At 43.0% G+C, this 26,973-nt stretch overlaps 1 protein-coding gene across 46 annotated transcripts in view; it reads right to left on the minus strand.

Annotated features, from left to right (window-relative positions):
• Positions 1-26,973, minus strand: part of KLHL3 (kelch like family member 3) — a 235,899-nt gene that overhangs the window by 39,998 nt on the left and 168,928 nt on the right. For 43 of the 46 annotated variants that reach the window (XR_005647248.1, XM_039836141.1, XM_039836138.1 and 40 more), the window contains 3 exons: positions 21,946-22,108; positions 10,548-10,657; positions 10,136-10,240 (listed from right to left, as the gene is read on the minus strand). Coding sequence is in view for 45 of the 46 variants with exons in the window: in XM_039836141.1 (XP_039692075.1) it covers positions 10,136-10,240; positions 10,548-10,657; positions 21,946-22,108 (378 nt within the window). In the remaining variant the exon portion in view is untranslated. Of the gene's footprint in view, positions 1-10,135; positions 10,241-10,547; positions 10,658-13,084; positions 13,204-18,600; positions 21,919-21,945; positions 22,109-26,973 lie in introns of those variants that run through there. The other 3 variants (XM_039836155.1, XM_039836148.1, XM_039836154.1) reach the window with 3 other exon arrangements.

The following is a 26,973-nucleotide window of genomic DNA, read 5'->3' on the forward strand; positions in this document are numbered from 1 at the left end:
CTAATGATGCTTTGCCCTAAAATGCTTGGCCCTATTTCCCAAATATATACTTAAGTCAGGATGGGCATACTTGAATTGGGCAAGGAATCAGAAAGGAATAAGTCAGAAAGGGAAGATAAGGAATAGAATGGAATAGAATAAAAGGAAAAGACCAGTATGTATGTATTGTTTGCTCCCAGTTCTATATAAAATAACCTATATGTGTACAAATATACATACACACACACACACACACACACACACACACACACCCCATGGGAATCCTCATCGCGTTCATTTTTTAAAATTATTAACTCTCATAGAGCTATATCCCTCACTCTCATAGCATTATTTTGTGAATAATTGTGTTTTTCTTCTAGTCCTTAAGATCTATGAGAATAGTGACCTTGTTTTATTTGCTGACACATAATATACATGCAAATACCTTTCGATGAATGAATAGTCAAATAAGTTAAGAATGTAAAGAGGCAGTGGAACCTACCCATTCTGGGGCAGAGAGCAGGACTGGGGAGGAGGAGGCTGGAGCAGGCCTGGGTGGGGAGAGCAGAGCAAAGGATCCTGAAGAAGTCCAGCTTTGCTGGGTTAGGTGGCGGACAGCCACAGTCCCATTCTGCCTTGCACTGTGGTTATCTACAATTTCTTCTACGCCCCTTTATTAGACTGTGCGCTCTTGGGGGAAAAGAAGTATACCTGCTCTGTCTCAGCACCTCCTGCTGCCTAGCACCATGCTAGGCACAGAGAAGGTGGCTGGTGGAGAAAGCTTTCCTGAAGAATGAACCTCAAGTCCTTGAGTAGGTGGCAATTACTGATCACGCCCTTCCCCATCAACTAGTTTAGTCTTTGTTATAAAAGCTGAAAAGCAAGCTGAGTACAATGAAGTCGATATTTAACCTTATCTTTATTTTTGGCTTGACTTGTTGAACTGGTTCCACTTAGTTGCACTGTTTACCTACTCAGCTGTGAAAGCCACAGCACTCGGCAACAACGATGACCTTCTCAGCAGCTAGAGAAGGCCACATATTTTGTTCATTTAGACTTCATGCTTTAAAAATAAACAAACAAATAAAATCCCACTAGTATTAGCCTTCAATGTGCCTAAAATCATTCCCAACAGCCCCCCACCTGTCAAGGGACTGGTCAAGGCAAGGGGGCAATAAGTAACAGCAGTTGGCATTCACCACGTGCAAAGCCAGGAGCCCATTCTTCATAGATACTGTCTCCCTGGACTCTCATGAGAGCCCAATAAGCAAATAATCTTGCCCCTTATTAAGTGACTCACCCAAGTCCAGAGCCAGAAAGCGGCAGGGCTGAGGTCTACATGAACCCAACTCCAGTGCTCATACTCTTACCAGTTGTTCTCAGCTGCCTGTCAAACGTCTATAGCAGCAGTGGGTAGACTACAGCCCACAGGCCACATTTAGCCTGCCACCTGTTTTTGTAAATAAAGTTTTATTGGAACACGGCCACACTTACTCATTTACGTATCTTCTGTGGTTGCATTCACACTACAACAGCAGGGTTGAATTGAGACTCTATGGCCCACAAAACCTAAAATATTTTCTATCTGCTCCTTGGTAGGAAAAGTATATTAACCCCTAGTCTATAAAATCTAAGGAGGCCCTGTGGCTTCAATCATGGAACAGGGTGGGTTCTACTCAGATGAAAATACTTTTCATGGGTCCCATAATGAAATAATCAGCTGCCACAAGGCACACTTAGGGTCTCACTTTTAAACAAAGAAAAAGCATAATTTCCTCACTGCTTCATATTCCAAAACCAATTTATTAAATGCTACAAGGTTGCTATGTGGAAAGAAGTAGAGAAAATTCGATTTCATCATCCTCTGCTCACTATACTTCTGATGCAAACACAAGCCTGGCCAGAGAACACCAGATGAACCCCATCATCCTACCTCACCCCTCTAGTTACACAAGCAGCGAGGCCAGACTATACCTGTACCCTGCAAGTAAAGTGGAGCGCCCTGGGGCATTTACTCGTTTTCAAAATGCGTTCTGAGGATCGAGAAAGGGAACTCAAGTTAAAATAGGCAGAGTAGTGACTTGACAAAAGGAAAGGTCCAGTTGAGGGTGATTTTCAGCAAAACATAGGATGGGGAAAAAGAAGCTAATTTTGATGACATCGAGGAAAAAACTAGGTTCCTACAAATAGATCTAATTTGTTACTCAGGACTTGAGAAGGACTAATATTAACATTAGTGCTAGGCATTCTATATGCATGATCTCATTTAATCCACCAAAAACTCAGTTACGGGTGTATCACTGTTCACATTTTACAGATGAAGAAATAGCCTCAGAGAGGTCAGCAACTTGTCCAAGGTCTCATTGCCAGGAAGTAGTGTATCTGGGATGTGAATGCACCTCTAACTCCAAAAATCCAAATCCTAACATTATGTAATACTGCACTTCAGAGGCACGAATGATTGGAAAACGTGGAGGACTGCTGAGTTGGGAAGCTACATTCCTAAACTCATAATCTTAACCACACCCTCCACATCCTCCCAGGACCTCCTCCCTCGGTAACCTTTTCTTTCCCAGGGATTGAGCCAATAGCATTTGCCAAATCCACTACCATGATTTTAAATCAAGAAGACAGCACTTCTAGACACGAGAATGATTCTCAGATTTCTGTTGTTTCTTAAACCAAAGCATAACCAAGAGTTAACGTTGACCATACTCCCATCTCCCTGTTACACAACAGTGACAGCCGAGAGTCATGGTGTGTGTGCTAGAGCTGGAGCTCATCATGTTTCTTTCCAACCCAGCATTTGTGACATCACACTGGTCATTTGAAACCAGCCTTGGTGGAAATATTTACACCATGGAAATTAGCAAATGAATCAGCAAACAAATTGGGGCTTTTAGAACTTTTTTGGAAGGCCAGTTGCTAAATATTTACCAGCGTATCACTGGCTGAGATATTTCCTGGTCTGAGGGCTCCCCAGACACCAGAAAACCTACATTGCTGCACTTATCTTTCTGACAGTATCATCACAAAGATAATATCTTCATCTTAAAGTTTATAGAGCACATAAAAGCTCTTTCTTGCAGTTGCTTCATTTCAGACCCACAAGGGCCCTGTGAAGCAGCTAGAGTCACTCGCAAAAGGGAAAAGTGAGGCTGAGAGTGGGAAAGTGGTAATTCAGTCTCACCCAGCTAACTGGTGACAGGACAGCAGTTTGAACTACTGGCTTTCATTTTACACTTTCACAGCACCCTACACATTTCTTCCCCAACACATTTCCCAGTTTGTAGCTATATATTTATTTGTGTACATATGAGATAAAATCTGTCTCCCTCGTGTGATTATAAGTTCCATGAAGGCAAGGATCTTGTGTTTATCTGTTCACCAATCTTTCTCCTGTGACTAACACACTGCCACACAGAAAGCATTCAATAAATATTTATTGAGAGAATGAATAAGTTAACCAAAGCAGGAATGACTGGGTGCATGGTTCTCTTCCTATTACAGCATACTGCCAAATATCTGACTTCATATAAACAAAAATGATGACAAAACTAAAACAGTACAATCGTCTTGCCTGGAAATTGTTCTTCAGCTTTCCACTACTACCCATAGTCAGTAAAAAGACTTACATTATGATTCTGCAAAGGTAAAGAAAAGGACTGAAACACAATGGTTTGATAGAAATGTCTGCAAGACGAGAGATTACTTCAGTGCCCTAATCCGACAAATGACTGGAGCATGACACAGGAATGGAGAATGTCTTCCAGGCAACATGACAAACTGAGCTGACTTGGAAGGAATCTTCCCCAGAGCTCCAAACATGTGAAAATGACTTATTACAAAAAGATACAAGATTTGAGCCAACTCAAAAGCAAGAGGGAAATTCTCAAGTGCTTTAAATAAAAGGATTCAAGTCTGGGAGCTGAATGAAAGCTGAGGCCAAAATGGCTCACAGGCCCATACAATTCAGATATGAGCTTTAATGGTTTGGAACTGGTGCCCCATCTGATAGAGCATCTCAGCCACAGGTTCCTTTTGGGTAATCTTGTCCCAGCTGTAAACTGTAAAAGAACTCCACCAGTTTGCTATGGAAGGGGTAAGGAAGCTCACCACCTCCTGTGGTCTGAGAAATTTCAACATCACAAAATTGAAAGCCCAGGCTCACACCACATACAGATGTGGCATTTGAACTAACATTCTTCAGCTGGCACAGGGGATACTCAAGACAAATAGTCATACAAAATCTGTTTCTGAACCAGTATTCCTGCCCTATAGGGGTGCTTCCACAGCCCCGGGCAACCCAGACTCCAATAGACATACACCCTCTAAAGATGGCCTCACAATAAAAATTATAGACAAGCAATGAAATAAACTGCCAAAAGGAAAGTCAACAGATGCAATAAATAGAATATTTACGGCAACCACAGAAAGGCAGTCTCAAGACTACTCTCCATATTGTGCTCCATGAAATACTAGGGGTAGGAAACATTCTGTAATAAAATGGTTCTGGGATCAAATGAGCCTGGGGAACACATCATGCATAACCCCAAGTCCCCTTTAGGATTCACAAAGCTCACTAATATATAAAAGCTCTGACAAGTCCTGCAGTTTCTTAATCTGTTTCCTTTGTTTTCCCACTGTCTCCTAAATGTATCTGACCTGAGAACTTTTTTTTTTTTTATCTAAAAACCTATAAACATCTTACAACAATGCAGTTTTACAGCACAAAGTTGGGTAAATACTGACCTGGATGAGAAGGTCCTTATTCCTAACTCTGTCCACAGACTCCTACTCCACTCCCGGCCTCTTCTCCCACCCCACCCCCAAAGACCCTTGATTCTCATCACACAGGTTACTTTTCTCCAAAGTACAATAAGTTATTGCAGATACTATGTCTGTATTCCTATAATTCCTTCAACCTGAATGGCTTTCCAAAATCTTACTCTTATTCTCCAAGTTTTAGCTCAAATAAGGGACTTTTCTATGAGTCCTTTCCCAGCTAACAATCTGTAATAAAATATTCCAGGGTACTTTCCTTGAACTTTGATTCTACTTCTCTGGGGCACATATTATGGATACATGTTTTCGGTCTGTCTGCCCACCAGCCTCTTGAATAGTAATGACTGTCACTTGCCCCTGTCTCCCCGTTGGAGTGGGCATGCATTAATAAAGAGCTGGGGCTTGGGACACCATCAGCTTCAAATCATGGAGCTCGCTATTGTTAACAAGCCTTAGTTTCCTCTGCAAAATGGAGACAATAACCTCTGCCTTACAAGTTGTAAGAATTAGAAATGACGTGCAAAACAGTATGCTGGGCAAAAGAAGTCAACACAGCAGTTTTCCATTTATATGAAATTCAAAAACTGGCAAAGCTGATCTATGATAAGTCAAAATAGTTATGTTTCTCGGGTTAGGGGATAGTGACTGGAAGGAAGTTCTGGGATTCTGTTTCTTGATCTGGGGGCTAGATATGTTGGTGTTGCACTTCGTAAAAAGTTGAGCTGTGCATTTTTTATTCATTCATGTCTCTGAATTTACTTCAATACAAATGTCAACCTTTTTTTTTTTTAATGATGTGTGAAATGCACCTGGAGAACAGTGGGCAGTCAAGGTAGATTTTTGGTAACGGTGTTGTGGTATTCCCCTCTTAGGTGCTTACTGAATTATACTCTTCAAAGGAGAATAGTAAAAAGTAACACTGAGGCAGAGGCCCAAGCCAGATCGTTGTTTGCAGGCTGAGAAGTTGGCAACACCAACGATGATCTCAGAGAAAGGCAGGACTGTCAACTGCTCAGCCAAGGCCTAGGATATACCTGCTTCATCACCAGATAGCACCTGGACAGTAAGCACTCAAGCCTACTGGCCAAGGAGCTCCAGCTGTATCCTACACCCACTGCCAGCTGGAGAGGCTAGGAATTCAGACAGGAGGGAATGCAAGATTAATGATCCTGGCAGACAGGGACCAATCCCTTCCAAAAGATAAGATAGCAGAATTTGGTCCCTAATTACTGTTTTAGAAGATTACAGCATATTAAAAATGTGATCATGCAGACAGAAACTAACCTATAGTTCTCATTATAACACATACTTGACACTTATCTAACTTTTTAAGAGAACTAAATTTCTTCATGACCTGTATTTAAAACGTGGACCATTTCCCATTTGTAATCACTCTGAAAACCTCAATAGGTTTCATAAGAAGGCATGGAATTCTTGAGGAGTCGAAACATGTTTACCAATTAAGAAAGCAAAGATTCAGAAAAGTCTAGTAACCAGCACTCAGTGGCAAAACTGCGCTAGAACTCAACAGTCATCACTCTTGCCTGTAGTGTGTGTCCCAGAAGGTTGCTTACCCTGCCCCTTGGTCACTGAGGCTGTCCATGATGACAGTCTCAAAGGCAAATAAAAGAAACAGGCTGTCTGCTCATAGGCTTAGCTCTGGCCTAGCAACACCTCCCATGCAGAAGAATTAAGTAACTGGGTGGGGCTTGTTCCTCTGTCTTTGTTCTATATTGCAGTAAGGGCGAGGGTGGGGGTGAGGGTAGGGTGGAGGGGAAAGGTTCTACCCAAAAAAATAGTAATTTTGTGATTCCTACCAGACCCTTTTGCCCTCTCTCAAAAAATAGAAATGTATAACAAAAACTACATGAAGGAAAAAACGGGACAGCAAACAGTAAATATCTATGCTTTCTTCTGAACTCTAGTTCCCACATTTGTCCTTCTTTTCTGGAAAAATGTTAAAATTATTTCCATAACCTCAGCAAGCTTAGGGCAGAGTCCAGCCCCAATCTGTCCCTTTACTTCCTCAGGAAATGTCTGCTCAGCACCTATGGTTGCCTCCAGGGGCTCTGTGTCAGGCACTATGAGTGAACTAAGATGGCTAAGGTACCCTTGCAGTCCTCAAGGAGTGTGAGTACAGCAGAGGAGGTAAGGTATGAGCAAAAGCAAGTGATGTTGGAAGAAGAACAGGATCTGAGCCCTAGAGAAGTACAGACAGGGCTGAGTGTGCTGGGGGTGCTCAGAATGCACTATAATAAAAAGCATAACAAGGTGAATGTTATCTTGGAACACAGAGAAGAAAGGACCAAGAGGCCGCTACAACTCTCCTCCCCTTCTAGGCACCAAGTCTCAGGTCACATAACCACCCAGGCCAATATGGGCTCTGGGAAGAACTGCCCCTGGAGAAAGGCCCCAGCCAACAGTTACTTATAGTAGTAGTAGTAGCAGCAATAATCATATCCTACAATAATGAATGTATCCTGTGTGCTAAGCACTTTTCGTGTATTATCTGCTTTCATCCTCAGCACAACTCTGTAAGACACATACTGCATTTTTAATATACATTAAAAGAAACCTGGGGGATGAGGGTAAAGGAGTAAGTCATAACATAGTTGTTATTGCTGTTCAATTGTGGATTTAGCTAAATACAGGTTACTCAGTTGAGTTTTTGGCAAATGTTAACATTAAATGCAGCTGAATTTTAGCTTAAATTCAGATTCCTGATTTACTTCAAATACACTCCAATAAGTTCACCATAATGCAATATTGAAATAAAATCTGTGCAAGAGATTGCCTATCACATGCAATGTAATTAAAGACGGTAGAAATCTCCAAATCTCCTGGAACAAATAACAGAATTTTCAAAGCCTGAAGGGCTATCATTCAACTGATGAACATCTAATTGTCAAAGACTTCCAGATATTTAACTTCCAGCAACATATAATCAATTAAGAGGAAATAAAACTATGGGTTTTGCCAAGGAGAAAATGCGTACCAAACCTTACTATACTTTGATAAGCCTCAAAATTATAATGCCAACCTTAAAGGTACCAAAGAGATCAACATCATGAGTAATCTATTTTCTGAAAAGCATCACATAACTCTGACATTACACATAACTTCTCAGAACCAAATATGATATACATCATTAATGTTAAAAACACCTACACTCCAAACTGATTATACAGAACAAGCAACTCATATTTAAGCATATGAATAAAATGAGAGCCACTATAGTTTTTAAGTATGTAGATTTAATGTCATGCTTCTTTGTTTCTGAAAAGATGCAATTAATTCCATGTTTATTTTACCATCATCGATGGCAATATTGATACCACTACCATTATCAATAGGGCCTCAAAATAGAGGATTATGGTGATCACAATGACAACTGCCATTTATTGAGCACCTGCCGAACACTATATTTGCTATTTTAGACCCAAAATCTTACATGTAAGGAAATCGAGGTTCAAAAACACCAGTGACTTCTCAAGTTCATACGGCCAATAAATATCAAGCCAAGCATGGAACCAGGTCTGCCTGAGTCCAAAGCCCAAGGGATTTCCAGGACAATATAATGCCTCTCCCTACTAACAACCCACTTCCACTCTCACACTCGCACAAGCATAGATAAGTCCGCGCCTGAAGAAAGCTATTATAATCCCAGAGCAGGACAGGCCAGCATGAATTGAAGATAGCAGGGTCCCCCGCTCTCAACCCAAACACTCCCAAGTTGATCCAAATGCTGCTGCTTGATGACTGCTCCCATTTGCTCAAACTACACTTAAACACATGTTCAAGCAGGCCCCAAACTGACCAACTGCCCCAACATTCACATAGCCAGTCAACTGACTAGGCTATTCCTTCAGACTGTGCCAATTTGGGAGCATAATCCAGAGAAGACATTAAACAGGCCTGGCAAGAAGACAGGGAGTCCTCTCTGTTGCCAAGGCTGGGGCAGAAAGGAACCTCTAGGACAGGAAGGAGCCTTCAGCCAAGTCCCAGAGGCATTCTTTTCCCCTGGAGGTGCTGTTTTACATCATTAACAGAAACAGAGGCCTCCTTGAGCCTAAGGGAGAGTCTAGCTTATTGTACCAGTCACCTTCTGAGGAATCCCTCTCAAGCTTCGGGGCAGCCTACAGTTCCAATAAACGACTGCTCTTCTTGATCAAACTTTGCTGGATGACAAGCAGAGGCTTATGAATTTCACTCCATTCTCTGGACATGTGCCTTTGGACAGTCTCATCCCAATACAAAATCCTTTTCAAGAGCTTTTCCTTAAATATTCCCTCAAGAAAGAACCTCAAACTTGGACAGGAAGAGTGGACTAGGACAATTCAAGAAACATTTATTGAGCATCTCTGAGGATACAGAGATGAATAAGATGTGATCCCTGCCATCAGGGAACTCACAGTTGAGTGAAGAAAGTAAGACCAGCTCAGAACTCACTATAATAAAGAGCAGAACACGGTGAATGTTATCCTGGAACATAAAGGAGAAAGGACCTAATTCCAGATGTAAGATCAATAATAAACTCACCTAGTTTGGCTCAAATAAACTCTTGCAAAAATTAAAATCATCATCATCATCATCATCATCTCAGCTAGCACTCACTAACTGAACATCTACTAGGTACCAGGTATGATACCAGGTATTCTATTTTTTTATTTTTTACTTTTTGATACCAGGCATTTTACAAAACTTATTCCATTTAATTCCCACAAACATCCTGTGGAATATGTCCTATTAGTATCCTTATTTTATAAATGAGGAAACAGATGGAAGAAGCAAAGTATCTTGCCCAAGATCACACAACTAATTTGTTAATACCAGAGATGAGATTTGGACTCCCCTAGCCAATACCAAAGCTTATGTTATTTTCAGTTCAGTAGACTACATCTTCTGGGGTAAAGAAATTCTTCCTTGTAATAGCAAAATCTGAACTGGTTTGGAATTCAACCAGGTGAAGACTAAAGGGGAGAATAATCCAATCAGAGAGTCAGTGAGAGGGAAGACCTGGAAATAGAACAGATCAGCAGTCATAGGTAAGCTAAATCAGTGAGCAGAAGTCAAACTTCCAACACAAAGGAAGAAGTGTGTGGTCAGTGAATTAGGGGACTGGGTGTCAAGAGCCCTGGGTTCTAGTACCGGCATGACCACTGGCTAACTCTGTGACCTTCAGCACTACCTATGCCCTCTCTGGGCTTTAGTTTTGTCATCAGTAAGAACTCCAATCTCCTGTTGGAATAGATGTTCCCAAAAGGTCTGCTCTGGCTTAAATGCTCAATGATACTCCCAAGAGGCCATGTGGAACAGTGGTTAAGACCAGGTGACAGGTAGCCTCCAGCTCTGCAGTGATGAGAGGACTGACCTTGGATAAGCTAATTAACTCCTCCCCGGTCTCACTTTTCCTCATCTGTAATGTGGGAATGACAGCAAAGCCTGCTTCACAGGGATGCAGTGAAGGCTCGGTGAACTGAAAAACATAAAGCGCTCGGCGGAGCGCTTGGCAAACTGTAAACGTTTGGTAAACGGAGGCAGCTTTGCTGCAACCACCAACACCAGTGTTATTTCTTCTTTAAAGGGTCCAGAAAGTGAATGTAGTGGTCAACAATCAGAGACATTTTTTTTTCATTTTTTAATTTAAAGGGACAAAACGTAAGCTCTCTTCTTTTTTCTCTAAAAAAGAGGAAAGGTCTCACTGAACAACAAGTCCCTCCCATGACCACCTCCCTTTCACCAAGGGAGGCTCCTCTTTCACCAAGGGGCCATGCCAAACATACCTTCTCTTCTGAAGAAACAGTCAGCTTGTCACTGGATATCAAGCTGCACACCTGGTCCAGACTTAGGCTAAGAAATTCTTCCCCTAGCATCACCTCTGGAAAGTGCTGCTCTGTTCCAAAAATTAAAAAATTAAAAAAAAAAAAAGAAGAAAAGAAAAAAGAAGTTCAGAAAACAAAGTTATGATACATTCCTGCCCTTGCATGAACCAAGGCCATAACAATCTGTGGGATTCAGAGTGGAGTCCTACAGGTTTGGGGGAAACAACACATCCTAGTTCGAAGGAAACTAGCCTTTTAATCCAGCAGTGAAGGCATCCCGCGTGTGATCCTCTGTCCTGAACAACGGCACAGATGAAAATGGGGCAGAGAGATGTGAGATTATATTTTTTTCTGTGCTCCATGAGAATAACACTGGCACTGCAGAAGAGCCTCACTGGGACCTGCCTACTTAATTGAGCTCATTTCTCCTCAAAGCACAAGCTGGTAGAGCTGGAGACAGTGCCCCCTGCAGCTCAGCCAAACAAAAGTGGGTCAGAACTGCTGTGTGGCTGTAAGTCTCTGGGGTTTCTGGTAGAAAGCCAACATTAGAAGGCTCACAGAAGGCATCAACCTTTCTTGTACAAAGTCAAGTCTATTATAGCAAGTCTCTGGTTCATAAAGAGGCCCAACTAAGCATCCATCCAGGTGTGGCGGCAAGATGGCTGGCCCTACCACCATGGGGAACAATGCCCGCCAGCCAGCCAGGGGAGGCCATTAAAATGGAGGGCAATTTGGGGACAGTTAGGATGAGACAAAACTGACAGGCCTGAAGCCCACAAGGGAAAAGCCAAAGGGAGTCCCTACCCTGACATTTGCCCAAGCCACCATCCTGCTAGGCAATGAAATGCCAGTGAAAGAGCATACACTTCAGAGAGAGAGGCCACCTGGATTCAAATTCTGGCTTTGCCATTTGCGAGTTGTGTCCAATGGCATCACCTCCCTGGGCTTCACTATCCTCATTTGTAAAATGGAAAGAGAACCGCTTGTCTTGCCTCCTTCCTGTGCTCCTGCGTTTTCGCAAGCTTTGGCAAGGTAAATCAGCCCAAGGGCAGACAATTTCTGGTGCAGAACATCCTGGAGATGACAAGACCCCTGGTCATTTAGCCCAGACCTTGCTCCTTTCTCAGTTCTCTCACAACCCTGCACCATCGCCTTATGGAGCACCTGTACCTCTTGCCCTCCAGGCTTCCCCCTTCCTTCTTTGGTGGCCCTTCTCTGACCTAGCTTCTTGGATAATTCTAGAGGGCGATACCTCCCAGTTCCCACTGAGGGCTACCCCACTAGGCCTGGGGCAGTCCCTGGGAGGCTGCTGAAATATTAGCTCTGCTGGAGCTGCATAATAGAAAAGAAAATCTAAGTTAAGCCCCTCTCTCACATTCATCAGCCTCTTAAAAACGAAACGAAGATACTGTTGAATTACACACCTGAAACTTACTGCATTTCGTTAACCAATGTCACCATAATAAAAATAAATAAATTTTTAAAATTAAAAAATTTTTTTAAAAGATGATTTAAATTATTCTTAACTCTGTGATGAAATAATTGAGACCCAAAGAATTCCCATATACTCTTCATCCAGATTCCCTAAATGTTAATATTGTACTCTCAAAGATCAAACTTTAAACAATCTTTTCCATCTTTCACTGGACAAAAAGGGGTCCTACTTGCTCCCCAACAGACTAATGATATCACTGAGCCCGCTGTTAAAGCTTATCCTACCTGAGGCGTAGGAATGTTTGTACCTAACAAATTTAAAAGTCAGATCCTTTCTGAAGCAACGGTCATAAAGTAAGTAGCTGGTCATGCTTCTCTATATGTCAACAAGAAAAAGTCTTTGGTCAAAGCTTAGATTTTAGGTGAGACATGCAAAAGACCTCCCAGCTATGGAAATATTTAAGATTAGATAGTATTATTTTTAAAGTATCCATTCCTACAGATTTTTAAATAAAAGCAAGTGAACAATCTTCTTTAGATGATGAGAATTCACTCCTGGCCTGGATGCTGGGAAAGTAACAGGGTTCTCACTACATGCTCTTTCTGGTCCACGAAGTCTTTAGACTAGAGTCCTCTCTCAGTTGCCAACACCTAAGAAACAGCAGAGAGGAAAAGCAGTCACCACACCACAGCTAAGCAAGGACATCAAGGCTCTGTGGACCAGCCAAGGCTGAGCTCAGTAGGATTGTCCGGTGAACCAGTGCTAACATCCCTGTGGCCCAGAGCCACACCCAGCCTTCCCACCTTTGACTTTGGTTGACCAAATACCTGGCATTTACAGGAAGGAAAAGAGTGAAGAGAAAGTGAGAAAGTAAAGTTCTGGGTTGTAAAAAATATTTCCTCACAGATCATAAAGCCTAAAGTAGATGGGCTTGGATTTTGAAAAAAAAGAACACAGAAGTGCAGCAATGCATATTCTAGGTGCCTTGATGAACAAACCAGAAATTCTTAAAGATAAACCAAGATAAAAAGTAGTCAGCCCCCCCAACTTTCCCAACTCTCACCTTTTGGGACAATGCAGGATTTGAATCTAGGTCCCTTCTTTGTGGTGTAGGCTGCTGTTTTGCCCATCTGGAAGCTCCCACTGATATCCCCCTTCAGAAAGCCTCCCAGGAAGCAGGGTCTGGTGGGGTGGGGGCAACAAGGGAGTTAATGGGAAGCAGCTTCTCATCCAGGGCTGGCACCCCAGGACCCAGGAGACATCCAGGGCATGACCAGGAAAAGATAAAAAGAGGGAGAAAAGAAAAATACTCCTTCCTTTCCCCTTCCAGTCTTAGGAGACAGGGCTAAGCCCCTAAGTCTGGGGACCAGAGTCCTCTTTCTGTTAGCAACACTCAGTAAACAACAAAACAGAGGATGCTCTGGCCAACTCCATTTCCTCAGAAGATTGTACTCAGGTCAGCCCACTTCCCAGCCACTTCCTAAAAAGAACTCTCTCAGCTCCCAGAAGATACCTCCCTAAGAATCCATTTCTCCCTTTAACACTTATTTGTTGGTTGGTTTGTTTGGGGATTTTGTTTGTTTGTTTGTTTTGCTTTGTTGTTAATGAGAATTAACATTAAGGGAGAATGTTGTAAAGAGCTTTGGCTAAAAGGCAGAAGACCTGGCTGGGTTCAAGTCCTAACTCCACTTCTTACAGTCACTTCTTCCCCAGGCTTTGGCTTCATCATCCATAAAAATGGAACCATAATACCTGACCTAGATCTCAAGGTTGTTTTGAAGTTCAAAGACAACATTAGTCCATTTTTAAGATCTTTAAAAAAACTCTTCAGAAATGAAAGATGAATATTATCAGCCCATGTTCCTGCTTCACAAAGTTCAATTCTGTGGGTAGCACTGCTCTCTAACGGTGCTTTTCCGCAGCATCAGAGGCATTGTTTGGTACTGCAAGTCTTGTGGGCGAGGATGCAAACCTCAAAGGTCTTAGAAACTCACTTTAATTCCACTGAGTTCAGCAAACTTTCGAGGGATATAAGTTATTCAATTTCTTAAGGCTGCAGTTTTCTCATCTATTAAATAGAGCTAATGATAATATGAACTCATAAGGTATGTGGGCATTAAATAAGCAAATAGGTAACATATTTACTGAGACCACTGCAAGTGCTCAATAACCATTAATGTACGATATACCAAATGTGGCGTTTGTCCAAAAATGAAGAAAGTGGGCTGATGCCTACAAGAAGCCTACTAGTTTATAAGAGGGGTAAGACAAGGCACCAATAACTCCAACCCAAAGTCCAGAGGGGCATGACTGGGAGAGGTGCGCCCAATATAAGTAACAGTACAAAGCAGGAAAATTCAGAACAGGTATAGAAATAGCAATAGTTCAGTCTAGCTAGAGCCCAGGCTATGCCTTCATTCATCTAACAAATGTTTACTGAACACCAACTAACTACGGGGAACTGTGTCAGGTTCCACGAGAACTAGGCAAGGCTAGATTTTGAAGGACAGGTCAGGTATACAGGGGGCATAATATCTTCTAACCATGGGCTAAACCTTTGAGGGAGAACTCTCCAGTAATAAAATCCAACTTTTATTGTCCTTTTGCTTCTTTTTCCTTAAAGAGAAGTGGTAAGGGAGGGAAAAAAGTCAATTAAGAGTTCCAGTTAGGAGTCCTAGTTAACCAGGCTTTACTATAAGTAACAAATATTGGTTAAGTTCTAAGTTTTGATTAAAGAAACACAATCTGTTCCTGTCCATTTGGTTGAGAAATTATGGAGAAGAGGAGGGGCATCAGGTAACTTCAAGTCCTTTCCCCACACCAAGCAATACATATCTTCCCAACACTGAAAGAATGAGAAAAGTTGGGTGCCCCTCTCCCAAGATAAAGTGTGAGTTGGGTTATAGTTAGAGTTGGGTCTTTTCAAGGAAGCAGGCCTAGAAAAAGTTGAGGACGTTTCCTAGCGGGACGTTTCCAGCTAACATTGAGCTAGGCATTTTATATGTATTATGTCACTTACTTCTCCCAAAAGTCCTGCTGAAGTGAATATCAACATCCCCATTTTACAGATGGAGAAATGGAAGCTCGAAAAGTTATTTAGTCATGTGCTTAGGATCACACAGCAGTAAGTAGTCAAGCCAGCTTTTGAAACCAAGGCTGTCTGATTACAATAATAAGCATTCAGATGAGTATCTTAGTCCCCAAGATGATAAAAACCTGCCCTAAGCAATCCATTGGGGTAAAATTCAATATAGACATCATAGCACCCTAAGAATCCCTCTTAGAGGTGCTACAGAGAAACCCAAATAATATGAATCTATTGACCTTTCTTTAAAAAATGATCCTAGAATAGTGGTGTTCTAAACATTTTGGCATCAGTCCTAGCTCAAATCTCAGAACTAACCTCTGAATTGAGATCTTTCCCTAATCCTCCTTATCTACCAGGTAAAATGATATTCTTCTGTGTTCCCAAAGCTCCCAAAATAGGAAATAAAACTTATAACCCTAAATCAACCTGTTTTATCATCTAGGTCTTTCTCTCATACTGGGACTGTTAGCCCCAGGAGGGCAGAGTCTGTCTTGTTTGATGCTGAATCTTCGGTGTCCAGCACATCTGCTCTAAGGTAATTATTGCTCTTCTCTGCCCATTCTTCAAGACTGCCTAGGGCTCAGGCAACCTCTCCTCAAGTTAATCCTACATTCATTTCTCCCTCTTGATGGGATAAAATAAGCCTAAGCCTTTGATCAGATTCATCTAAACTACAAGCCCAAAACAAATGGAACTGGAAACCTATCTGTGACTTCTTTGACCTGCAGAGATGAAATGAACTCCCTCATTCCAGGGCCAGTGGCCCCAGGGAACAGGCGTGAGTGGCTCTAAATTGAACCACTGGTTATGTGCCCCAGGAAAGACTGGCTGACACAGGTGGACACACAAACAGAATCAAAACATTCTAGTAGGGTAAAAAAAAAATAAAACAGAACTGCTTTAAATCTCTCTTTCCCCTGTCCCCTATTGCCCTATTTTTGGAGGATAGAAGTAAGCTTTCTTGAATCAATATTTGGCTCTTAGGGCCCACAGTGTCCCTGCTCCAGGGAGAAGGCTCAGTTCCCACAGGGAAGTGAACGAGACCTACCTTGACCTCTTCCCACAAGGGTTATGACCCTAGGCCCTCAGACTCTATAAATATTAATACCTCCACTCTCCATGTTGACTGAATCCCAGAAATATATATGTTGTCTCTCCTCCTTCCTCTCTAAAACACACACACACACACACACACACACACACACACACACACACACACACACACACACACACACAGAGCAAAGGACTATATCAAACTGCCCAGTTATCAGTATTATTGATTCGACACCAGAATTCCCTGTTACCCAGAGAATGAGAGGAATAAGGGAAGCTTCCTAACATACCAAGAAGAATATCAAACAACAAAAACTACCTGCATCTGTACTACTGCTTCATTTGCCACTTTTTAAGTTAAAAGTAGAAAATCAGAGGGAGGCAGAAGTGAAGCAACCACCATGGAAAGAGAGGCTGTACAGGACTGGGAGGATGTGAAAATATGTAGTGGACTCGGAGCACAGGCTCCAGAGTCAAACGGCCTCATCAGGAACCTTGGCATTGCCACTTACAAAGTATGTGGTCTTGGGCAAGGTGCTAAACATTTCTGGAGTTTCTAATTCTTCATCTATAAATTGGGGGAAAAAATAACTACATCTTACAGTTGAGTGGCCAAAAGGAAGTGATGCCTATGAAGTGTGCAACACCAGGCCTGGCACCTAGTAAGTGTTCAGAAATGGTAAAAACTCCTACCATTATTGCCATCATCATCATCATCACTTTATGATGCCAAGTTGAAGGCAGCAACTTTGCAAAATAACCCTTACTGGATCAGAAGTTTATGTTTTTTAAATTATTTTTCAAAAATTTTTGCTGCCCTTAGTTTAATCACCTTATTCCATGCTCTCAAATGACTCAATCAATCAAAAGAAAGGCCATTTCTCTTCACAAACACGTGAAATCCGATGGCTTTTCCATCCCATGGCTGGAGGGTTTCAGTTCAGCTCTGGCAGGCTGATGTAAACAACATGTCTAAAGAATTTTAATTACCATTTCATTAATGGAGTCCCATTAACATCCTTCCCAACCAGCTCTGCTGATTGCCCAGTGCATGGCCGACCAATAACCAAACAATGAAGTCCCCATATATTGGCCTTTGAGGTTAAAAATTAAGCTGTCCCTGGAAACGATAATGAGATATAAGAAACAGGCTGTGTAAAACACCAGGGTCCCTTTCTCAGCTATTAGCTACTAAGGAGAACTCTGATACTGTCAGCTGGGAGCCAGAGTCTCAGGAGTCAGCTTCTAAATATGGGACCCACACTCTCCTATCCCAGAATAACATATCACAGAAAAAATCTGGGGATATAACCTTGAAGGGGAAACTTGACCCAGAGGAAGCAGGAGGGACTGCCACAGCAGGAAGAGACAGAGCCATTCTAAACAGGAAACCAAACAGGCAGGTGGGTGGAAAGAGGTGATGCTCCAGCCCCTCAGAGTTGCACTGTGTCTGCCTCTCGGTACCTTCACCAGGGAGCTAAAGACTTATCAGAAAACAAGAGCTGAGCTTAAAATGGTTACATTTTTTAGAGAGCAACTGGGAAATATCTATCAATTTTTTTTTTTAATGCATACTCTCTTTTTTAGCTACTTTATGCTACTAAGATGGTACAATCACTATTACATACTTGCAAGTGTACTCCAGAATATTATATAGAAAAATACTTACTCGAGCATTTTATAAAAAGAAAAAACAGGTAACATTAATACCCATCAATCAAGGACTGAGGTTAAATAAATTATAGTTCATCCATGTGATGCAGCAGATAAAAATAATAAGATATACCCACACAAAAAGGTCTGGAAAAGACTCTTAAGATTTTGTATTAAGTCCAAAAAAAAGTACAATGAGTACAGAATGTTTCTATTTGGGTAAGTTAAGAAGCATTTTATATATTTATATATATTCCCCCGCTGCAGGGATATCCAAGGTAGTGCCCCTGCCCCCTTCAGAGAGAGGGCCTGGGAGAAGACGGGCTTTACGTTTTACACCTTTGTGTACTATTTGAATATTTTTATCATGGGTATAAGTTGAACTTTGTCGAATACATTCTCTAAAGTTTTAATACAATGGCATAGCAGTGTATCTGCTAACACGCAAGGAAGCTGAGAATATACTGCTAAGATTTTTTTTTTTTTAATGTAATGACAAAGATTGGGAAAGCTATACACCAAAGGGCTGCCCATGGTTCTCTCTGGGTAGGCTTGTGGTGCTTTTCCTGCTATTTCTGCCCCTCTACTTTTTCTGTAATAATTATGGGTGGTTTTGTGTTAAAAGAGCGATAAGAACAACAATAATAGTTATAACAGCAAAAGAATGTTTCTCTTGGAGAAGGAAAAAGAACAGATATCAGTGGCAGAGCTGTGGCCACCAACGAGTGAAGGCAGACGCCAGCTAGACAGAGACTAGTGAGGATACGGAAGCAGAAGACACCTGCCTGTGTATCTGGATACAGAGAAACCAAAATGAGAAGCTCTGGAAATGGTCCTCTCCCCCAAAGTACGTGTTGTCCACAGCAGCAGCAGAGGTAGTGACCCAAGAAGTCCCATCTCTGCCAGGACTCAGGTCCGACTGCAGATGACAAAGCTGGCAGGGAGGCTCCAGAGCACTGCCTCGGGTGGTGCCTACTTCTACAGGAGGCCCTCCTCCCTGTCCTGCTCCATCCCCAAACCATCCTGAGAACAAAACAGGATGTACTACCCCCATCATAAGAGGAGAAAACAGGCCTAGGGTCACTCGGTTCCTAAGTGTTGGCTGGCCTGATTCCCAGTTCTGATCTGAAGAGTCTCCTCGTGGTTGGTTGGTTTACAATACCTCCTAAGCGAAGCGTAGGGCCAGAGAAGCCTGTGAGCATAGGGCTGACACCACCCCCTTCATGGGACCCTAGCGTGCCCACACCACCCACACTTACAGTGGGATGAGGCAGCAGCTCTGTCTCAAGAGGCAGTGATGACAGATAGCACCAGATTCTACCTCAAGTCGGGAAGTGCAAGACCAGAGAAGCAGGCCCACATCAGTGGGTGAATGTGAGGGAATAAGCCCAAACAATCGTTTTATACTTCCTTCTCTAACCATTGCACAATCTTACTTTCACTCTCCTTCTTCTCATGTTTTTTCATCATGGTCTTACAAACCTCTGCATTACCATGACTTCCCTGCTGTGGACTGCAAAGAAAGTTACAAGAGATGGTCATAGGCTCCACAGAAGGTCTGTATGACAGGGAGGAGGCTCTCAGCCTGAAGTCGCGCTGACCAAGCCAGGAAAAGCAGGAGGGCTCACACGTGCAGTACGGAGGCAGCCTCCCAACAGTGAAGAGAAGACATCTATGTCTCACTTCCCCACAGCAAGATGACTAAACATCCGTGTCTAGCAGAGACAGCTGGTCATCTGTCTACACTGTCTGATTGCTGGATCTGGTAACTACATGGCATAGGCTTCTAGGCTCACACTTACAATGGAAAATGCCAACTCTAGCCACCAACAGTCCTCAATTACCAATTCACAAGGCCATCTGATGTCCAAACAGAGCCTGGAAGCCACAGAGTCAACACTGTCTAGGTTTGAATCATGCTTGTCTCTACCAGCTGTGTGACCCCAACAAATTACTTCACCTCTCTGTGCCTTAGTTTCTCTAGCTATTAAAATCATTAAATGAGATGACACACATAAAATGCTTAGCACAGAGTATGACTCAAAGAAATTGCTCAACAAACACTAGCTAAAAATAATTCAACAGGGTATCTGCATATACACATGCGTACACACATACCCATAAACCCGACAAAACCCAATCACCATGACATCGGGACCAGGGAGTACCAAGATGATGATGTATTCCCAAATGCATACTCCCTACTCTCCCACAGGTGAGTCTTACCATCAGACAATGAAAGGGGCAAAGGGAAAAAATACAGACTTTGAAAGTGGGGAAAGGCCAGGCTAGAAGAATGTGGGAGATTTTATTAAAGGTGGGGCTTCAGTATACTCCCCAACATCAGATGATCACATCAGCCAATTACAAAAGGATGGGATATGGGCTGTGTGTACACACATGTATGCATACACACTATGTAGAAGGAAAAGGCTAGGGAGGGGACAGGAAGAGAGACAGAGAATTCCTGGCATCTAAATGGTCTTCCTTTGCCACCACACCAGCAGATGTTCCTGGGCCTTGGCCAAACTCCTCGTTCCTGCTGAAGCAAAGCCTGAGCACATCCCTCAAGAAAGTGGCCTCTTCAGAGACTAGGCTCAGGAGCCCTTTCCAGGGAGAGAAAGGGCACCCTGAGAAAAAAACAGAAAGGGGGTGGGGAATATGTAGGGAAAAGAGGGCACAGAGGAGAAAGCAGAGAAACAGGAGCCAGGAAGAATCAGCAGAATTCAGAATTAGGGTATTGGGGGGAATGCTCCTCACAAAAATCACTTGTCATCAGGATCATCTTAACTGGTCCCATTTGTGTCCTCAGAATGAGAGGGAGAAATGAGAGTCATGCAGGCTCTTGGAGTCGGGGGCTTGATCAGAGAACAAAAGGATGCCAAGAAACAGAGCAAATGCTTGTTGCTTTATAGACCAAGGGGCTAATGCAGGACTGGGAGCTGGCAGGTAGGCAGCCAGGAGGCCCTCAGCTAATTTTCAGACATGGGCTACACAGGAGAGACAAAACACAGATGGTGTTTGTTTGGGGAGAGGGAGGAATGAGATGCTTTACTGCAAGAGAAGAAGGTGTCCATGACTGAATTGATTAAAATGACTAGACACATTTCCTAAGACACTCATGATCTTCATCTTTAAGTTGAAATAAATATCAATGAAGATTTTCTTTCCAGCTAAACATGGTAGACTGAAAATTCACATTCACCTCTACTCTCTCCCAAAACCCTGTTAAAATAACAGGATCTTAAAATAACAGAAAGACAAGCTCTAGCAGAGAGAATGTCTCCAAGAAAAATATAATGGAATCAACAGATTATCTGATGCATAGAAAAGGACTGTTCAGTTGTGTCTGTCTTACAAGAGTAAATGATAGTAATACTATGCAAAAGAAGGCAATTGCTCTGCCTTTCTGATTTAAAAGTTTCTAGATTGAAAAAGTATCATTATAATACATAACTCAGCTCAGTTGTACAAATGATATTAGGAGAATAAAGAGAGGGGAAGGGTATATGTATATGAGGGAAAAGTCTACGAAATCTCAATCTTCCTCTTCTATAAGAAGTCAGCAGATAATATCCAAAACTAGTAAATCCAAAAGTAGTAACATAAACATATTATTCATATAAACGAAGATAAATAGTAGATGAAGCACCTTTTGGCTGAATCAGAGCCTGCATTTTAATTCTTTTGGAAGTGAAAGAGAGAACAAGACTTGGTGTGGAAAGGCAGGGGACTCTTGTTTGTCATTATAGCCTTAGTAATATTCGACTTTTAAAATCCTGTTTAAAGAATACTTTGATCAAAATAGAAATTTTCTTAAACAACGAAAAAGATTTATTTCAAACAGTGCTCAAATTACTCTTCCCCACAAATTCTGTTCAGATCTCCTTCCTCTGATGAGAATTACTGTCTATGCCATCCATCTGGCAATTAATCACATCATACTTGGCAATGAGCTGAACTCCCCTATTGTTAATGATCTTTTCACCTGTGTCTTGTCTCCCTGACTAAATTATAACTGCTTCACAGTAGAGTGCACGTCTCATAATCTTTGAGTAGTTTACAGCAGACCAAGTTATTAAATCCATAAGCTTGGGGGTGTGGGGTATGGCAGCCCAGCTCCCCGTTACCTGCATAAGCATTGGCCTGCTGCAGAAGGTCGGTGCAGGTGTGCACGTCTGCAAACGCACGGATGCCCAGGCAGTTGGTGGGATGCAACTGAGACTGCAGGAAATCACAGCAGTTCTGCCGAACATCCATGAGCTGTAGCAAGCTGGCTGCTGGGAGCAGCACCTGGAGGAAAAAGTGACATTCTGAGACACAGGATCTCTCAGGCAGGGCCTTAACTCCCTAAAGCAGTGGTCCCCAACCTTTTTGGCACCAGGGACCAATGTTCCAATGAGAATCTAATGCCTGATGATCTGAGGTGGAGCTGAGGCGGTGATGCTAGCACTAGGGAGCAGCTACAAATACAGATAAAGCTTTGCTCTCTGCTCTCTGGCCTGCTGCTAACCTCCTGCTGTGCAGCTGGGTTCCTAACAGGCCACAGACCAGTACCAGCACACTGCCGGGGGTTTGGGAACCCCTATCCTAAAGCACTGCTCTAATCATATCACACCCATGCTTGCAGTCCTTACATGACTCTCCACTGCCTGCGCAAGTCAGTCCAAACTTCCTGGCCTGGCCTTCAGAGCAGCCCCAATCTTCCTACAACTCTACACTTCAGGGACCCTAAGCACCAGCCAATTGTCTGCATCCTATAAACTCCCAAGCAGTGCTTCCCAATTGTTAATGTGTATGTGAATTCAGTGGGGAGCTTACTGAAATGCAGGTTCTGATTCAATTAGTCTAAGGTTGGACCTGAGAGCCTGAATTTCTAACCAGCAACCAGGTGAAGTTGAAGCTGCTGGTTTATGAACTGCACTTTGAGTAACAAGACCCTTATGGACTGAATGCTTGTGCCCCACCCTTGCAATTTACATGTTGAAGCCCTAACCCCCAATGTGACTACATTTGGAGATCAGACCTATGAGGAAGTGATAACAGTTAAATGAAGTTGTAAGAGTGGGCCCCTAATCCAAACAGGCTGGTGCCCTTACAAGAAGAGGAAGAGAAACCAGTGCTCTCTCTCTAAAATTAAGGACATAGAGAGAAAGTGACCTTCTGCAAGCCAGGAAGAGAATCTCACCAGAAACTGAATCAGCTGCAACCTTGATCTTGGACTACTAACTTCCAAAACGGTGAGACAAATTTGTCTTGTTTAAGCCATCCAATCTGTGGTATTTTGTTATGACAGCCCAAGCAGACTAAGATAGATTGATTTTTCTTCTTGGCTACACATTAAAATCACCTAGAGAATTTTTAAAATACTGATGCCTGGGTCCCGCCCCAAAGATTCTAATTTTAATAGGAATGGGTGTGGCCTAGACAGTGAGATGTTTCTAAAGCCCCCTAGGTACTTCTAACATACAGCCATGTTTAAGAATCACTGCCTTTAGCATGCTGTCTTCACACAGAAAAGTACCTGTTGAACTGTTCACAAGCTGGTTCACCACTTAATTACTGAGTGTCCCTGTGCCAGGCACTGGTCTAGGCTCTAAGATTCAGTGGTAAGCATGATAAACCAGATCCCTGCTCTAATGGACCTTATAATCTACTGGAACAAGAGTCACCCCCAAATCCCTCAGGACTCAGACAAACAAACTTTATTCTCCCATACAACAGATAAACAGTAAAGAACATCTTTAGGTACATTCTCAGAAAAAGGAGAGCTGAGTTTCCTTTTAAAAGGTCACAGGACACGAGTATTTACACTATTTCCTAAAAGACAGAAAAAGTTCCTGCTCAGGTGTGTTTGCATGTTTTTCCTAAAAGCCAGAGAAGACCGGCTTGAGCAGGCCAGATGGGTGCTCAGACTGGCAACCCCCATCAAGTTTCTCTAGGCCTTTCCCACAGGCCTTTCTCTGCCCTCTGGATCAAAAATCCAGGAGAGATAGCCAGAGTCCTTGACCCCAGCTCTGCTTCCCCACACCCCACTCTATGGAGGGGTAAATAATGTGAGTAACTTTCCAAAAAGAAATTTAGAAAAAATAAAACTAAATAACAGAACCGAACAGTTTGATTTGCAGCTGGTTAGCTCAGCGATCCCAGCACCCATTTCACCCCAAAACAACTGCCATGTCCTAAACCTCTGCTCTCACCTCCTTCCCTGGATCTCAAAGAGAATGTCTGGGCCAGCTGTTCCTATTCACAAGGGCATGCCCAAGAAGACATGGGCTGCAAATATATTTGTTTTCTTGACTCAAAGCACTACAAAAGCCTAGGGGTATTTTAGTGATTTTATTTATTTACTTATTTCTGGACGTCTGACCACCTACTAAAACAGTTCTGAGCCTCAGCTCTGGCTCTCCTCACCTCCATGTGCTCAAGGTAAAAACTGCCCAACTGCCCATTCTTAGGCCTTGTCCTTCCACTAGGGTAACCAGCCATCCAGGTTTGCCCAGGACTGAGGGGTTTCCCAAGACATAGGGCTTTCAGTGCTAACACTGGGACAGGGGTCATCTTTTTTCATCCCCGCCCACATGCAAAAACCACCAAGAACTCCCACAGCAGTCCTACTCCCGAGCTAAACACTTGTTCTCAACAAGATAAGCTCTTCCAACCTAGAAACTTATTAAACTTCTTTTTCACAATGGCTGAGTTCTAGAAAACAGGTTCCTCCTTCCCTTCCTCCACCCTCTCTATTCCACTCTCCTATGTTCCCAGGTGGAGAACAGTAAGTCAGCATGTGTCTTTGGTACTTTCTGAACCCTGACTCATTCTAGAGAAGGAAAAAGATAAAATCACTCACTCTTAAGTTTCAGACCATACGTGAATACAGCCAAGCTCCAAATCTGACCCCCTAAGCTCTATCCTCACTAGGCAGCCACCGTGCCCATCAAGCAGCCATAAACTGGGAAACTCAATTAACCTGTGAGCTTGTTCGGCCTAGGCAAACAGATCCCAAGACCAGATTAGTCTCTGCCTGTTAGGTAAGTAGAGAACCATTAACCACTCTTGCTGAATACATATCAGGAACGGAAAGTTGTGTTCCAAACCCCCGAATGACCTCCATGACACGCCCCCTACCAACTCTAGCTACAAACCTTACAGTTAGGGCCATAAGTTGACCAATCTGGCTTGCTCCGACTTTGCCAATTTTAGTACTGAAAAACCCGTGTCTCAGGAGATTCCTCCATACAGGGCAAACTGGGACAGTTGTCACCCTAAGGAGGAGAAACATCTAACCAGTTACCCTAAGAAGCCCTGGTGCAAAGGAATTGTCAAATGTCATCCAGCACATACCCTACTCAGTAGTGTGGCAAGCCCCAAAAGGGTGAGAGGCAAGAATGGGACAGCAGCCCTTTAGCCTCACAGAAGAGGATTTCTGAGAGTCCAAGCCACCCCAGATTGCATTCTCAGCCAAATCAAGATGAGATGATGCCAGGGACACATATCTCCTTCCCCCTTGCCCTCTTCTTCACTACAAGGACAATGGCATAGTTTGGTGCTTAATTCTCAAGCTCATGACAACCAGCCAAACAAATAAAATAATAAATACTTCCTGAACATACTCCTTAGGTTATAACTTTCAGTTTTTAAAACCTCCCTGGATAGAGCTACCCACGTAGCTTTCAACTTCCCTACTGTTGACAAAACCTACTTAGTAGGCAAAAATTATAAGGCTTTCCACCACTCCACGTACCCCCATCCTGTTTGGGTCTGCTCCGGCCCAAAAGCATTCCCAGGCTGACTTCCTAAAATGAATGGGGCTGGTGGTTTCTCCAATTGTTCCTTCCTTCTCTTTCATCTTACACTGTGATTAGCTATGAGTCAAAGGCCCTTTTCTTCCCATTACTTGCTTCCTACAGAAAGGCATGAAGGAAACTAAAGAAAGAATGCTGAGGGGGAAGGTTTGGAGGCTGGGAGACATATCACTACTCAAAATGAGTCTCAGGGATAAGAACTGGGGTCTGGCCCAGTGGGGTTCTAGGGGCTGCACACATAAAGAACAACCACATCCCCAGAGCCTGTGAAAGACAAGAGAGCGAGGGGCTGTCTTCACTTCTCTCTCCCACATCAATGAGAGCTGTCAATGGATTTCCTCTTCTCTTATCTTGCCTGCAACTTGACTCCCTCAAGTGGCAGCAGTACAAGACTGTGAACAAAAGGCCAAGCTCTGGCCCTCAGCTTTGAAGCAAGCCTGTCCCGGCAGAATCACTAGGGCAGTAATGCTTGGCCCCTGGATGGAGGAGGAGGCTGAGACCGAGGAGTAGTTAGCTGGAACCCCTGTAGGAATGGAAGATGACTCTATGTACAAAAGCTTTTATCTTGCCTCTGCCACCTTAGCACTATGGTTCTGGGAAAACAGGTCCTGGAATGACCCTCAGCAGAGTTTACAGGTTCCCCTCCAGCTTGCAAATGGCCTCCCTTCCATTTTTCACATGCAGGCCCAGTTTTGTTTTTTCTCTCCCTTGGATAACATGAAAACACAGCAGAGGATATCCCGTCACAGAGTTTATTTCCTTCAACAAAAACAAAAGGAAATGCCCTGCCTCAGAAAGCACCTACTCCTGGAATTTCAGGGGGGCAGGGCCATGTACAAAGGGAGGGCACCAGCCAAAGGGCCAGGTGACAGGGCTGCCCAAGGCCTCTGCCCCAGCCACACTGTAGGTCTGTCTCTGTCAGCACCAGACATGAGGCCTGGCACAGAAACAGTGCTAAATTAAAAAACTCTTGAGAAAAATAAGGAAAGCAGAGAGGGGGGGAAAGGGAGGGGGAGGGAGGGAGAGAGAGAAAAGGATTGGGAAGGGGAAAGGGGGGGAAGTATACAGATGAACAGGAGAGCTAGCAGAATAGAATAGCACTGTGATTAAAAGTGTCACTTGGATTTTGTCTTTTCCATTTACCAGCCACGTGACTAAAGGCAAATTACTTAGCCTCTCTGTGCCTCTGTCTCAACAGTAAAATGAAGATAATGGTACTGTCTTAAAGGCTTGTTGTGGGAATCGAATGAGATAATACATTTAAAGCAACGCCTGGCACATGGGAGTGCTTGGTTAGTTTTTTTTTTATTAATTATTATGAGCTGAAGTATCGATTCTGATCATTCGTTTAAT

Source organism: Pteropus medius, unplaced genomic scaffold (assembly GCF_902729225.1).
Source record: "Pteropus medius unplaced genomic scaffold, Ma_sr-lr_union100, whole genome shotgun sequence".
In the NCBI taxonomy this organism is placed as follows: domain Eukaryota; kingdom Metazoa; phylum Chordata; class Mammalia; order Chiroptera; family Pteropodidae; genus Pteropus; species Pteropus medius.